The 16,474-nt window shown below is 41.1% G+C and overlaps 1 protein-coding gene across 1 annotated transcript; it reads right to left on the reverse strand.

The window, feature by feature from the left end:
- Window positions 1-141: 141 nt before the first annotated feature.
- On the reverse strand, window positions 142-13,932 carry rspo3 (R-spondin 3). Its single transcript, XM_072394698.1, has 6 exons — window positions 13,064-13,932; window positions 9,072-9,266; window positions 8,291-8,434; window positions 8,030-8,176; window positions 7,697-7,882; window positions 142-1,166 (listed from the first exon to the last, which is right to left on the reverse strand). The coding sequence occupies exons 1-6, from the start codon at window positions 13,161-13,163 to the stop codon at window positions 967-969; spliced, it is 972 nt and encodes a 323-aa protein (XP_072250799.1). The 5' UTR covers window positions 13,164-13,932; the 3' UTR covers window positions 142-966.
- Between the last annotated feature and the right edge of the window lie 2,542 nt (window positions 13,933-16,474).

The raw sequence follows: 16,474 nt of genomic DNA on the forward strand, positions 1-16,474 counted from the left end.
CCTCCCGTAGCAACAGTTTCGGCCTTTGAATCCACAGTTAATGGCTTCATTCACTTTCCACTTGCCCTGATAAAAAGGTTTTATAGGTGTTTAAAGAGTCTGCACCAGATGAAGGTTGGATAAATAATAAACAGACACAGCTACAAACCCATTATAGTTTTATTTGACATAAAGGTGTTTTTTGGTTCCTTGTTAAGGGGCTTTATTGAATCTGTTTACACAAAAGGAAAAAACCCAGTGGTTGCTTCAGCACTTGTCTGGGGTAAAATTGACTTTTTTCTTTTGCCCAAGACACACAGAAATTGTTTACAATTTTTTTGTATCATACTCATTGTCAATGGTAGTGATTATGAAGATGGCGAGAGCAAAATAACACTTATATTCATTTTTTTTACTGTTCTTTACAAACTTTGGACCAAATAAAGAAATCTAAAAAAAAAAAAACCCCGAAAAACGGGTACAACAAAAATAAACAGTTGTTCTACATAATGCTGCAAAATCTACATTCAAAAACCAAGATGCACAATATTGTACCAGAGCCCCATTAAATAACCATATCAACAAGCACATGTGACTCTCTGTCCGTCTGTCTGACAGTCTTCCACAAAGTCACAGACAACTCTCACTGTTCCTCAGTCCCAACAGCAGCGTCTCCTGTGTTTTCGGAGGAGACACTTTCAGTAGAGGAGATGGAGGAGTTGAGACTACAGAGCAGGAAGAAAAGGACTTTAAAGTCAATCGTAGCCCATGCCTTGTGGCTGAATGTGCCCCATTGCGCTGGTGCATAAACAGTCTATTCAAATCATACAGGTTAGCAGCAACACCCCTGTGAGGAGGAGTCAAAGGGGGCAAACAGTGGGGAGGGTGACGATGCTGTGGAGCAGGAAGGATGGGAAGACGACAGGAAGATGATGGGGAGCCTTTAGACTTTGTCTCTCCATTACTGAAGGCTTTCTGTACTCTCCATTACTGCACAATGCTGTCGTCTGGAGCGACATCATGGCCTCTGCGGTGCCTGTGCTCTGTTTTGTTCCTGTTATCAGAGTCTTCACGTTCACCTGTGTCCCTGTCTTGCTGCCTTTCCCTCTTCCTCTCCCTTCGGCTGTCCTTGTCTTTGCGGTTGTTGCGATTGCTTTTCCCTCTTCGCTCAGGGTTTCTCCGCCCTACTGGAAATAAAGGAGATAAAAGAGTGAAGATTTGTAATTTAGTTGAGTTGATGAGGTTTTACACCACTTTCAGGAGGAAGTATCAGATGAGGAAACATTTCTTAGAACCAGTGCAGATTCAAGATAAAATGCCATATATTTTTTTACTGAGAATTAAATGATACAATAAAACAGAAGCCTCAAACGCATTCAATTTCAAAATTATTGCTTTAATAGCAGGACATTTTTTTAACAGTTGTTCAGATTAATCCTCCAATTAATACAACAAGCTGTGTGCAAGAAAAAAAATGTTCAAGAAACCATCAACAAAAGCAGAAAATGATTGCAAATGTATCCCAGGGTGCAGTTTCCCTAAAGGAAGCAATAATAATATTTCACCACTAGATGTCAGTATAGGACTACAGATCGAAGCCATACTTGTAGCTGTTATGGCACTGTGCCCAGGATGAGCAGACCTTTGTCCAAAATAGAAAGCCTTTAAATAAACCCCCAATTTATCTGTTCTTGCAACACCATCTCATAAACAAAACAGAGAGTTTTGGAATGCTGAAGGTTTATCTCTGCTCGAGCCACAGTTATTAATGATAATAACAAGATCTACCCTCAGGGAGGTTGGAGACAGGACCTGCGAGTGAAAGCAGAGGAGGCCCTTTCCTGTTGTTGTACTGCTGCCGCTCATGTGTGAGTGGAACGGAGCAGTACGGCCTGCTTGGCTGTTGGCTGGCCGGTTGGGGATTGTGAAACTGCTGAAGTAGGCAGTAGGCACAGACATAGGGAGAGAGAAAAAGAGAGATCTCTGTCTCTCTAATGTCAGCTTCATGTTTCCCCCCCAACCCTTACTTCCCCCCCTGTGTGCGTTAATTGAGGCAGGATTCTGGTTGGGCCAGGAAGCAAGTCTGACCCACACATTTTATGCTTGTGAAACAAATCTCTTCTTACCTGCTGTGTTTAAACTTCCAAACATCCTTAACATAAAACAGAATAGGAGATGGATGGTATGGACACTGCAGTGTTCATGACTTCTCTGTATAACAGCGAATGATTTAAGCAAAACAGAATCATATCAATGATAGGCAAGGGAGCTGGTTTCATGGATGGATGGACTGATGGATAGATGGAGTAATCTGGTCTACTGACTCATCCAGGGTATGCCCCCTGTCCTCTATAAACACAGGAAGTCCCCTTCGCTCTCATTGTTTTCTCTGTCCTAACACCATAACTATTTACAAGTTCAGTGGATTAGTCATACTGTAGCCCCAGTGCTTTGGTCGAACCAAAGGAGAAACCCAATCCGCCCCAGTACTGAGATGATTAGGAAAGTGTTTATCCAACCAACCTGCTTTTGGTTACTTGGAAAAGTTTCTGATGGGCTTTTTGTAAACTGTATGTTGACATGTGTACAGTGGTCCCAAAATGAGACACCTTTAGAGGTTTTGGAACATTTTCAATAGAGATTTAGCACATTCCCAAATGTCAACTTGTCATGAATAATTTCAAAACTTCCAGACTTGCTGTGAGGTTGGTTTATGGAACAACTTATGATCTTCCAGTAATGTTAGGAGGTGGAACATTGTGTTGATATAACTTTCTTCAGATAGATGAGAAGAGCAAACGACTCTTATAAGCCCATAGATCTGATTAGTGTTGAACTGTTTCCATTAGGCTGCTATTGTAGGTTAGTGTTAAGACAGGAAACAACAGCTAGCTTGGCTATCCTCCATGGTTTCTTACTCCAAATAAAATCTAATCTTTTCTATTCTATTCTATTCTATTCTATTCTATTCTATTCTATTCTATTCTATTCTATTCTACTTAGCTGCTGGGTGCAGTGATTGAAATGCTTGAAATAAACTAAGAACACAATGTTGTGCGAAACAATAAATGCAAATTTGAAGATCATGGCTGATCTTAAAGACCTAGATGGAGTCTGGCAAGTTTTTTCAAGATGTTTCCACTTTATAAAACATTTTGTTCATGCTAACCGTTCGCTACGTGTCAAAGGCCAAAGTCTAAATGAAAGGTAGTTATTCTTTTGCTCCGCCACTGTCTGAAAGGTACAGAAGCCAAGAGTGGCTACATTACATCTTGAGATAAAAAAAAAGCTCACTTTGCATGATAATAAGTTGATTTAAGTCTTTTTTCCCAAGAAATGCTTTCTTCTTTTTTTAATCTCTCGAGATCATGGCTTGTGGTCACCTTTTATGATGAGAAAATGAGCTTTGGTTTCTTGAGATCACAGGCTGGGGTATGGTGAGCTAGAAAATGAGGGGTTCCTGTCATGACAGTTGGTGAGGATCTACGACATTGAGTCACGCATACATGTTTAATTCTGTTTGCTGCACTGAGTTTCGTAAATGTTTGCCCTTGACCACAGACAGTGACATCTGTTGCAACAAACTTCACTGGGCTGAACTAACAAAATATATTACCCTGTTTTCATGACTAAACAATTCTTGTTGTCTTGAGTTAATGACATAATTAATCAGTTATCAATACAAAACAATCATCGTTATCTAAAACATTTAAGATAATTAACTTGTGATAATGATAATGTTACTGGAAACAAATTTTAAACATAGCCTCTCTTGGCTGTTCAGACTCTTCTTCCATTAAGTTATGGACATCCCCATGAAAAATGTGCGTAATGTCTGTCTTGTCCAATCAGAGCAGCCCAGGCCTCTCAAGAGAGTTGTCATAGATATGAAGAGGTCTTAAAGCAATATCAAATAGTATCAATAGTAAAAAAACAAAAAAAAACAAAAAAAAAAACAAATAAAACAACTTTTTGATGTTTGAAGAATGATAAACCAGTAAATAAGTCTAATGTCCAAAGTGACATTTATAAGAGCCATCAAATTCTCAGCAAGAAAGCAACACATTGTTTTAACTGTTGTTTCAGTTCATTTTGCTGCCGCAGTTGGGAGGGAAGGGAAACATTCACCTAACACTAAATCCAGGGCACCTTCTGCAGCTCATAAAAGAAAACACAAAAACTACACCAAAGGCGTGCAGTTGTGAGAGAGCAGTGGCAACCTGAAGTCACTCTTCAGTCACACTGTCACTCCTGGTACGTCTTGTGATTCTGTTCTTGCTCACAGAACACCTCATGCTACACTAGATTAGATGTGCCACATAAGATCTGCTATGGCAAATACGATAGAAAAAAATCTTCACACAATTAGTGCATATACAAATAACAAATTTAGGTATCAAATACAAGTCTCACATGATCTCTTGTTATTGAGAGGAAATATGTGCAGAAATCTCTTATTCATCTCGTTCTATTCACTTGAAATCCCAGCATGGTTAAAGTGATTATAAACACTGGCTTGGACCCGATGAACTGTCTGCAGCTCAAACGTAACTTACAGAAGCCGGTTACAGCACAGTCACAAAGAAGAGGACTCAACTGTACTGAGAGCACAGAGGGTGGCTTTACTGAACAGTACACCACACACTGTGCAGGTTAAATGAGCAAGTGAGCGCGTTGGTGAAAGAGAAAGCCAAGGAACGAGAACTATATAGGATGAATAACAATATAGAACAAGTGTTAGATTCACTAAAGAACAAGGAACAAGGTGAGAGTACCAGGCAGATCGAGATCAAATGAGAGACCGAAGGGCCGTTGAGGGTAAAGTGGAAATTAGTGTCTACATGTGTGTGTTTGTGTGTGTGAGGTTAGAGGGCCACTGTGTGTTTTATGGTACATCCTCTGTGGCAGGCGTTCTGTCGTCCGGAGAGCTTTTGGCGGGAGCCAGGCCAGGATTAAAGGCTATGGGTTGTCCCACAAGTGGAATGCCTGCCGCATGGCTGCCAGGATGTCATGAGGGGGGTTGTGGGTGTGAACAACATCCCCCCAACCACCCTCATACTCTGGTCTGACCGACTAGTGGTATGTTGCTTAGCTGTAATAATCTTTGTGTATAATAGGTGTGTGTTTCTCTCTGTGTGTGGGAGTTAACCGGGGTTCAGATTTTCAGAGGGCATACGGTCCACCTGGCAACAGAGATAGAGGGATGAAGAGCAGGTCTATCTAAGAACAAATTAGCCAGAATTAACTTGACAGGGAAGGACGTGAATGAGAATGTGTGTGAACATCTGAGATTTGCAGATAATGCTGGAGGGCAGAGCAGGCTAATAAGTAATGTATGTATGCTACAGTTTTACAGCTTTTGCAGCAATCTAAAACATATACAAGTAGTTCTGTAGAACTGCACATTGTTATCCTTACATAAATAGTTAGTTTAAATACAGTTAGTTTACAGTTTATAGTGCAAAACAAGAGGATCAACTGTATGATCTTCATTGTACATTGAATATATAGATTGAGCCATGTGAAGATTAGCTTGCAGCAACTAAAACTGTCTTCTAGCAATGACAGCAACAGAATGGCTTTGAATACAAAATCATTTCAAAACAAAAGTGACCGCTGATACTGAGAGAGAGCCTTCTATTAATACTGTAATGTTCAGTATGGAACAAATTTTTAAGAACAAACTTATATTTGATTCACTTATATTTGAGTTGAATGAATACATACATATTTATATATATACATACATATATCTATACATATGTATGTGTGTGTATATAAATGCACATATGTATACATATGAACACATATATGTGAGCTAGGGACTATGTGGAAGACAATGTAACAAAGACAGCAACAGGAAGATGAGATGCAGTGCAGATGTGGTGGGGGTGAAACCAAAAGGAGAAAGTGCAAAAGAGGAGGAAAGGAAGAGGATGAGGAGAAGGATGTATCAGTGTCGGAGGTCTGCTGGAGGATTACTGGAGGTTCTCTGAGGTCGGGCCACTGACCCTTTAGCGTGTGCAGAACGTAAACAGTGAGGAGAGGATGCGCCAAGGCAGATAATTAGCGCTCATTCACTGGAAAATCTTAGGAGTTGGGGCAACTGGGTAATCACATGTAAGGATAAAGTCGATAAGCAGGGTCTGTTCAATGTGTTTCTTTCTGTCTTTCTTTCTTTCTTTCTTTCTTTCTTTCTTTCTTTCTTTCTTTCTTTCTTTCTTTCTTTCTTTCTTTCTTTCTTTCTTTCTTTCTTTCTTTCTTTCTTTCTTTCTTTCTTTCTTTCTTTCTTTCTTTCTTTCTTTCTTTCTTTCTTTCTTTCTTTCTTTCTTTCCTTCTTTCCTTCTTTCCTTCTTTCGTTCCTCTTTGTTTTTCCTCGTATCCATTTCACCAGGTACTGGTAAGATCAGCAGCTTTCGAATCTCTGCTAAAGTCTTGGCCCCGACCTGACTGACTGCAAATGCCAACAGGGAGCTTAAAAGGGTGATCTCTGTTTTCTTTGGTGTGGCAGGGAGTGTGTGTTCTTGTGTTTGTGCGTGTGTGTGGGGTACGAGGATGGGGAACAGATCAGTGGACAAATGCAGATAGAGGATGAGTGAAAGGGTGACAGAGGGCACATTTCACAGTTCGCCTTACAAATCATGTCAACCCCCGTTGTCTCTCCTCACAAATGACCTGCTGTGTAGTTATTCCAGCGAGACAAAGTTGGAATGAGTGTATCTATGTCGGAATGTGTGCAAGTGAGAATTTGTGCAGTTGTCTAACTTGTTTGAAATGGAGAGGGTGGATCTGTATCTGGAACTATGTATGCATTGGTGTGTGTTTAAGAGTGAGAGTGTGTGTATGTGTATGTGTATTGGCAGCTGTGGGGATAAACCAAAACTGATCCTCTGGTCACCGCGTGCCTCCCAAGGGGAGGATGTTGATGTTGAGCTGGCTGTTTCTGCTCTAGAGTCAACCGCTTTTTGCTGCATCACACACATGCACACACACACACATTGACACACACTTACGTACCCATACACACACAGTGTTTGTTCTGTAAGTGTGAGGCCCCAGGGGGCTGGATCTCAACCTCCTACCCTGTCTGCGATCTGTCATTTAACACTACAGAGCCCTGGCCAAAAAACAACCAGCCGTAGCCTCCAACCACCTCACTAACCACACACACACACACAAACACACGCACTCACACACAAAACTCACAGCAATCGTAAATGCAGCACAGCATCAGATTTAATAAAGAGACAAGCCCGTCTGCAAGCAGTTTTCACTCTATTCATTGGAAATGATCACGCTATTCCCTGTTTACAAAGAGTACAGAAAGCGGTTTCACTGTTTAAAATCCAGAGAGGTCTAGTGGGAAAACACACAACATATCCATTGCAACATCACACATGTGTGTTCCCCACGCACTGTCCTCACTCCAGCCACAATGACAGTCCTCTGAGTAAACAGTCATAGTCCTGAGCGGAAGACCGTCTCGCTCTGGTTGTACAAGCTGAAGCAGCATGGTCTGGAATTCATAGAGAGCTGAAGTCGTGCCATGTGTCACAAATACTATGTTGGCTGAGAGCGGGGTGGGTCAGCAGCAATTACTACGGACTTTTTCTACACTAAAGGTTCATATGCAAGGTCAGAGGGGCCTTCAGTCAGGATCTGACACACCCTTTGGACACAGAAACATAGCCACTTTGCAACAGTATGTTTTGTTTACCTGAACATTTCCTCTTTTTGACCAGACATTCTTTGATCTCAGAGATCTCAGGGCAGGGTCTGCCAAATGGGGATGGATACTGCAGGACCTGCCTTGTGCGGGTCTCCTGACCGCGTTTGAAGCCACAAGTTCTGCCGAGCTTAGAGCATGAGCTCCACTCGCTCCACTCACCCACCTCGCAGTGCACTGACAGGGAAAACATGGAAAAGAAGTGGTAAGGATGGGAAATGTTTTCTGAAGCCTCAAAATGGAGTTAAACTCCTTCTTTCAAGCTTCCTGACATTCTGTAAGATGCCCAAAACGTACACATCAGGACACACACACTTGACTGACCTTGTGGTGTGCACTCCATGAGTTTGTCATTGGACTCATAGTCATCTGGACAGATGTGGTAGCACCTCCCGCTCAGCTGGTAAAAGCCCGGACGGCACTGCGTACATGTCTCGCTGTTTGCACATGACTCACAATCAGCAGGGCACCCTGCAAACACAAACACGTCTCTGATGTTTAACATGCTGTGTGCTGGAATAAACAACGGAGTTAAAAGCCATGTTTTATACCCATCCCTGGGTAATGTGAAATGAGAGCACTCACTGGGGACACACTCCTTCTGTGTGTCGCTAGGGATCATGCCCTCAGGGCAGTTCTGCTGGCACTTGCCCACAGAAAGGTAGAATCCTGCCCGACAGCGCGTGCAGAAGTTCCTGTTGAAGCAGGAGTCGCACTCCGACCTACACTCTGACAGAGAAACACAGGCACATCACCACCGTTTATTTAAACCGGCCAAGTTACAATGTGCGTTCTGTGTATTGAGCATACAGGGTTTTAGCATATGTGTCAGTTCAAGCACGTCTGGCTACAAATACATATCAAGCAACTGTTGGTAGGTTGATATTTCTCTTGGTGGCATGTGATCAGTATTTCTACCTAGAGCAGTGCTTCATCTAATTGAAAGTTGCTGAATGAAAAGACACTCATCGGGAAAACTAATAAGAGGAAGTTTTTAGAGTATATTAATCCATAATGCTGTGTTATGGTTTGTTAAAGTTTGCTTGCAAAAAGTGTTTATGAGGGGGAAACATTTTTAGTCAAAGCCAGAGAGACATTGGTGTACTAATGCTGGTCACGTGTAATTAAACACAAGTTAAACACATACTTTTCTGTGTGCCTTTGCAACAAGACTGTAATATCGATTACATTGACTCGTTATTACCAACCTCTTAAACAGCAACAAACGACACAGGTAACCAATACAACAGTTACATTGATTTTCTAATTGAATCAGTTCAAATTGGGTTATGTTCAGCGTAATGAATGTTTTATAAATACACTGTAATCATTCCACCACAAAGAATCCAGTTGATTGCTAACTCACTTGTACAGGTGCTTCTCTCTGGGGTACGAGTGCCGTAAAAGCCTGAAGGACAGGAAGTCATGCACACCCCGATCTGCCTCATCCCGATCCTCTCCAAATGCATGAAGAATCGCGGCTTGCAGGACAGACAGCCATTATAGTCAGAGCAGGTCAGGCAGCCACCCTGCTGGCACCCTGAACTCACACCAGAGATCTCTGTTGACAGGAGCAGGAGGATGTGTTTCATGTCAGGTACATTATGTCAACTCAAATGTCGATATGACTTCATGAAAGTCAAATAAACCTAAATGCATACATCCTGGCATTTGACCAGCAGCTTTAAACCAGTTGAACCACCGTAAAGTGTTGGAGACCTGGGACAAACCCTGCACAGTTTGTTGCTTTTTTTCCAATTTTTTAGAGTCTATCCTTAAGGATGGACATACTTAGAAAAAAATTGAAAAAATGTATCTGTCTCATATTTCTGCAAGGTTTCATCTTGTTTTGCTGACTCAAAAGTCCAAAAGGAAGAGAGGACCAGCCAATGTAACTGCACATGCTGAGACCTCAAGACAAAATGCTTTATCATAAAGCTGCCATATGTCAAGTGTCATGAGTCCAACTGAACATATTTAAAATACTTTTATTTAAATTTGAATGTGACAAACTAAGATTTGTCTGCCACTTTTGTCCATGTTACATGTTACCATGTTTGAGATTGTAACTTCACTACAGTTACTAAAACATTTTGTCTTTGTTTTGTCTTTGTTCTATGGAACCATTCTGCATGCCTTGTCTCCAGTGAACTGCATCACCATCAACATTTAACCCATTCAATCTTACTTGATGTATAAGTCAGATAAGTCTCACATATCACTCCTTCAGGTGATACATAATAAAATATAGAATATAAAATAAACTGTAACTGAATGTGGCAGAACTTGTCCCAGACACCAAATAGGTTAGAACATTTTGAAAATATTTTAAAATATTTTGAGCAAAGAGGTCAAGGAGGAAGTTTAACATGCATGATGTAACGTCTTTTCATTTCAACAATGGAAACAGTCCAAAATGTCATTTTACAGGACAAAGTTAAAGTATGCTGCATTGTACATATATATGGCAGTGTTTCCTTTATGCTTATATATCAAATCTCCGTTTTTTCTTGAATCTGTAAGCTTATTCACCATTTTTTTGTACTGCAAAGATTCTGAAGGTTTTAATCATTGTAACTGGCTATTGATTTTAAGGTCCCTCAAGTTCCATCAACTTTATGTCAGAATGACAGCATATGTGAGTTGATTGCTGAAAACTTTGAATAATATTAGGAGCGCTATCAGCATACTCCAGCAAAGTTTTGGAAACGCTTTTACAATGAATGCATCCTTCTCTGTATCTGATAGAGGACAAAGGGGAGCAGCAAAGAGAGTTTGGGTCATTCTTGAGAAACCACCAGATGTCGTAATAGGCTGCGTGCCGTTCACAAGTTCAGAAAAGGTTTTAGAGCATATTTTTGAATGCATACTGCACACCTCTCTTTGATGTGTGGTCTTTTGTTAAATCCGAATAGTACTGGATGGTGAGTGTCACCTGTGACAGTCAGTGGTAGGTAACATCTCATGTTTTACACATTTGCTGACCATGTTAATATTTTGAACATGTGTCATAATTGGTTGGTAAAATAACAGGAACCCCTGTAGGGTTCCTCTCTAGTCGTAGCACTATATGCCAAAAGCGTATGCTGTCCATGTTTCTCAGTTTAGGATTTAGCTGCCAGTTTACAATAGATCATGGAAACTTTGTTTGAAATATCTTGACTTTATTCAAAAGTTTTGACCATTTGCCCATATGTGTTTGTGCCAAGCTGGCCTGATTCACAGACATTAGATGCAGGAATTTGGCTCTGCCCTTGCACTTGCACCAGCGGAACCTCAGATGGACAGTAGCATCTTGCACAATACAGCAGCAAAGTCACATGTGAAATAAACACATACTCACACACAGAAAAAGAATGATTCATGGAAAATGGTTGACTAAACAAAATAGAAGCAGAAAGGGAAAATGTTTTGGACAAACTGTTTTATATCTACATCTTTTAAGTTCTATTTTGCAACTCATTTGATACCTTCATGAGGCACATACTCACCACAGCCAGGCGTACATTTTTTTTAGGCATCATCACAGACAGGAAGTGTGGGACTCGGTCTCTGTCTGTTACATGGTAATTTTGGCCTGTTAACTGAATGGTCATTGACTCCCCACTCACTGTTGCCCCCTTTTTTCCCTCTAAAGTCTGTAATCCTTCACTCCTTCACCAACTAATCCCTCCATCCTCCGGGATATCTTTCAAAGTGTTAGATATCTACATCCTAGGAGGAAGTTTGGATACTTAGAAGAACACATAAATTAATTGTTACTGAGTCAGTGTCGAGGGCAGAAGATTACTCCTCGCGCAAAAATGAAGCACTGCCTCAATATTCATCCTATCTGTGGAGCTGAATCACATCCTTGCTGATGATCTAATTCAGTAGTGCAGGATTTGATCATTTTCAGGCAAAAAGTATATTTCATGTACATCCTCTTGCATACCTGTTAAGAGATTTAGAATATATACGATTTTTTCTTCATATAAAGTAACCTTGGGGAATTTAAGAAACTGGGATTGCTCAAAGTAGACCATGAAATTGTTCATCTGCACAGCACAGATCTAAGCTCTGATCAGATGAGAGAGGGACATTGCATAAAGTTTCCGTCCCAGGTGGCAGGGATAAAAACATCACTCTGAATGTCTATTATTGTAGATCACAGACGGTTTTCAGCCATGCTGGCAAGTGATACGTGAAATATTCCAGTTAGCATTGCTCTTCTCTATCTGAGTTAGTCACAGAGCACATCTGGAGACCCTCAGTGATAAACTGTGCGTGGGCCGAACAGAAAAAATATATGCTTTATTGATACTTTTTAAATAGTGTCATGGAAAAAAAAGCTGGTCGCAGCCCAAGCGATGAGACATAACGTTGGACCCCGGAGAGATAAATGAGAGATGAAACACCAGCAGACTCAGTATGGAACATGTCCTACGTTTAGTGGAGCTTACTGTCAGCTAGAGAAGTTACTAGCTCGAGATGGGACATGATTTCACATCCTGACTGGCACACATCAGAACCCCTCTCCATTCCATCCAACATTAGAGGAAACATTTCCCCATAAATTGCTGCAGTATAAGGAATTAAATCCAACTGTCTCAATGCATCACCAAATATGGGAACTAAAGCGTGATTATTTACTTGAGCACCGATCAGCTCTGATACCCGGACAGAGTAGCGTGCGCCTGAAGTCCTCAACGTTCGCCGCTAGAGAGCGACGAGAAACAGAAGACCCAGCGCGCGGAACAGCAGCTGCGAGCTTCAGGTGACAATTAATTCATCCAGTTAAGCTTCAAAGGAGCAGTGCACATAACAGTGAAAGGGACTACGAATCGCCTCGGTAGGTCATGCAATGAAACCGTGAAGTGACAGGTATAAGCGCTGCACTTGAATAAATCAACATTTTGTAACCTCACTGTGGATATTGGTGATGATGTATTTAGATGCATTGATGTTTCAAGGTTTAAGTATTGCAACACTGTCTCTAAATGCTAAACTATTTTGCAAAAGTTTTTAAAAAATCCTGAAATTAGGTCTGTCACCTTCAGAAAACCTATATCAATTAATTAATCAGGGCGTTTATTCACCCGAGAGATTGCTTGATGACCCTACAAGTATAAAAAAATCACACAGGTCCAACAAATGAATCAATCGCAAACCATTAATTAAGAAAGTTAGAAAATAACCAATAATGGAAGCTCAGTTTTGTTTGCGATAGAGTGAAGACTGACCCAACACCTAATTTTGTGAATCAGAAAAGTAGCATTGCTTCAGTTAAAAAAAGAAAAGAAATTAAAGTTACATATAATCATGATAAAATTACATTTGAAAAAAATCTCCTTTAAAGCAGCATGTTGCACTACTCACGTTTGTGTTGCAGGTGCCTGGGGCTGCTGTGCGGCTGACAACCAGTGTAATCCATGCAGTGCAAGATGATCAAAACAAAGGAGATCAGTTGTAATTGCATAGTAGCCCAGAGATGAGACTCGTAAAGCCAATGTCAATGTTCACCAAAACACTTTTTCACGTTTAATTTCCCGCAGACGGGAGCGGAGGCTTGATTATGGATAATTCCTAGACACAGCAGGACGCCCAGCTATGTGGTGATATGTGGTGGTGGTAGTGTACGGTGGCCCAATGATGCCTGGGCCGTTTAGACTGTAACATCCTGGATAGGATCCACATAAGTGCCAAGAAAGACAAACGTAATCAGTGGTCCGTTATCCTTGCAGCGGTGGAGAACATTCCCTTAAAAAAACATCCAAAAGCACAAAAAAGCTTGACTGGCATCTGTTGCGCGCAGGAGCACAATCAAACGTAAGCTAGAATGTGTCAGAAATATTAATATAATTATTAACGAATATTTAGCGTGACTCACAAAAAGTCTCAGATAATAGATCCATATGTAGAACTCCAAATTGACCTCTCCCTCCCTCTCCCAGTGTCTCTGAGCGGAGGTGCGTCCCGGGGTGTGTGGATACGCTTAGCACGCCAGGCGCTTTGAGTGTCCAGATTTCATCTCAGCATCAGTTGAAACGCACGCACACAAAATAGTGAAAGCCACCACAGAATCAGCACCAGTAATAATTATAAAACCGGTTTCTACGGTCTTGCTGTCAAAACTTCCTCCTGCTCGCTGTAACTGAGCCGCAGCTGAACCAGAGTGAATCTCCGCAGTTTCAGCGCTTTTCTGCTTTGCGTGCAGGACCCATTCACTCCCCTCCCGCTGATGACTTCAGCCCTCTCCTGTCTCTCTCTCCCCCTATGAGCTCTAAAGTTTATTTAGAGGGCATGCCCCCCGCGTCAGAGAGAGAGAGACATACTGAAGTTATTTCAGCGAGGGCTCATACGTGTATCGTGCGTCTCTGAGATTTCTCTTTGGATTTGTTCTTTTAATAGCGCTTAGAGCGTTCATCCTTTAAAATCAAGGATATAATTTATTTTTTCACATGTTAATTTTCATTGTGCAAACTGACCTCTAAAAGTGACAGATTTTTTGTCTCCCTGCCCTCCCAATGGACGCAATAACATAACAGTTGAGAACGTCCCTGCAGGTGTTTTTTTCTTTGGTCAAACACTATCTGGTACTGGAGTTACATCAGTGCTGAAACAGACAAAGAGCTCCACAGTGACAGCAGGAATCAGTCAAAATGTAATTTGAGGTCAGCAGATCTATGCTCTTCAGACAGAGGTGTCTGTTTAAACTCACAGCAGTCCTAGTGTAAGTCTGCAGTGTAGCTTTCTAGTTTCTTCAGTTTTGTTCTAGACTGTTCTTCAAAAATGTAGTTAGAGATGCACTTGAGTACCAGAGAGCACAATTTTTATGCAGCTTAAAGGTTAAATAATAAGTTAAATAATTTCACATGTAAAATATTTTGTCTTTTTTTTTTTAATGGCAGGTATGGATTGTTGTACAGGGGAAAATCCACAAGAGAAGCAGCAGCATCTCATGATATTACCTCTAGAGGGAGTTAGTTCCATGAAAGGTTGAGGTACAATGTGTATTCAGGACAGAAAAGCACGGTTATCAGTATGTTACTGTATGGTGAACTTCAGCACTTGACCTTTCTCTGATGAGCCCAAATTCAGTGCTGTTTAAAAAGAATAACATTTGGGACATATTACCCATGAAAGTATTTCACATCAGGAAAATATAAATATTGTCACTCATTGCTCAGTATGCAGAAGCAGATTAACGTACAGGTAGAGACATTGTGGTGATAAATTCTCTTGCATGAAGAAACTTTGTGATTTAACTCTAGTTTTAGTGAGCTGCAGTCTCTGGAGCCCATAGCAGAGCAGTGAAGAGGGGGGCTGAAGTCTCATTTGTCTAACTGGAGTGTTGATGTTTAGGGGGAACAGTATGCACGACTTCAGTGCTTTTCCTCACTGTGGCTTCTGGTCGTCCATCAGTCACCGTACTGAGGAAAGCAATGCAAACACAGTGTGGGTTTTTTTTCTTTATGGGAATACTTCCATGTTTGCCCTGTACTAACTCAGGACCAGGACCGTGAGACATAACAGAGATTGATGCATTGTTTTAAACCCTTTCACCTCCGCAGAGGCAGACCCCTTAATCCAAACTTTTCCAAGGAAATTAAGTGAAGCATTATGTGACTTAAATACACAAAGTTAAAATGCCAAGTCATTTAAAATAGAGCTGTCTTTAAACAACAGCACCAGGAGGCCTCTAAGGGACTGTGTCACACTATGAAATGTTATATCGCATGTAGACTTGTGTATCGTTGACATGGTTTTCGCTAAGAATGTGGAAAGATTTCAAAATATTTTGATGAAAGGTTATGAAAAATTATGGAACCTGCCTCCTCCCTCTTCTTAGTCTCAGTTTGGTGTAAGGGATATTGAGGAATAATGGTCGTCTTTGTGTCCCAGCCTGAACAAGCTCCGCCAACCCCTGGGGGTAGGAGCGTGTCTGTGTTTGGGTGTGTGTGGAAGTGTGTATGTGGCACTGGGGTGGGGAAGGTTAAGGTCACTTGGTCAGTCCCTGTGACCATCCAGTGAGAGAATCAGTCGACACCTGTAAATGAAGTCTGGCAGGTGCATAAACCCAGCCGACCAAGGATGGATGCACACTACAAGTTTTTTTCTTAATGAAAAAGAAAAAAAAGCATGTCTCCTCCTATTTTAGCCTTAATCTAATTTAGGCCTTGCTCTCAGGGAGCATAAAGTATGAGAGTTTATACCCATATTCTTACAACAGCAGCCCTCTACTCTTACAATCAGAACTTACACTTAAATTTGGGGAGTCAATTGTTTAAAATCTTATGAGGGCCCTAAGTGTTACAAGCTTTTCTTTTTATTGATTCAAGGTGTTGAAGTCTCTTAAAGGTGCGTAGTTCTAATTGGGAAGATAATCTGAAATTGCGCGTTTGGCCTGTTTGGGTGCAATAGCATCTGAATCACCTTTAAGGTGAGCAAGCTTGTCAACACAGCCAAATATCCCATGTTCTCCAGGCGGAAAGATAGATGTCCAACACTCATAATTCTTATAAAGACTGTGTTCACCGCTCTGATGCAGCAGAGGATTAAGAGAATGGATGTGTCAACATCGATAAAATAAGACTTAATCTCCTCCTGAAGATCAAATCCCAAGTAAATGGTGCACAAAACAGTGCATTAATACACACACACACACACACAGTGCCATCAGATTGTTTCATGTACAGTGGAAATGTTTGTACCTCAGTGTTTGATATATTTCTCCTCCTGTTTGCTCACGAAGAACAAAACTGCATTGCATGGGATTACTTTCAGGAC

This window comes from Leuresthes tenuis, unplaced genomic scaffold, assembly GCF_036924035.1.
Source record: "Leuresthes tenuis unplaced genomic scaffold, fLeuTen1.0.hap1 SCAF_10, whole genome shotgun sequence".
NCBI classification, from domain to species: Eukaryota; Metazoa; Chordata; class Actinopteri; order Atheriniformes; family Atherinopsidae; genus Leuresthes; species Leuresthes tenuis.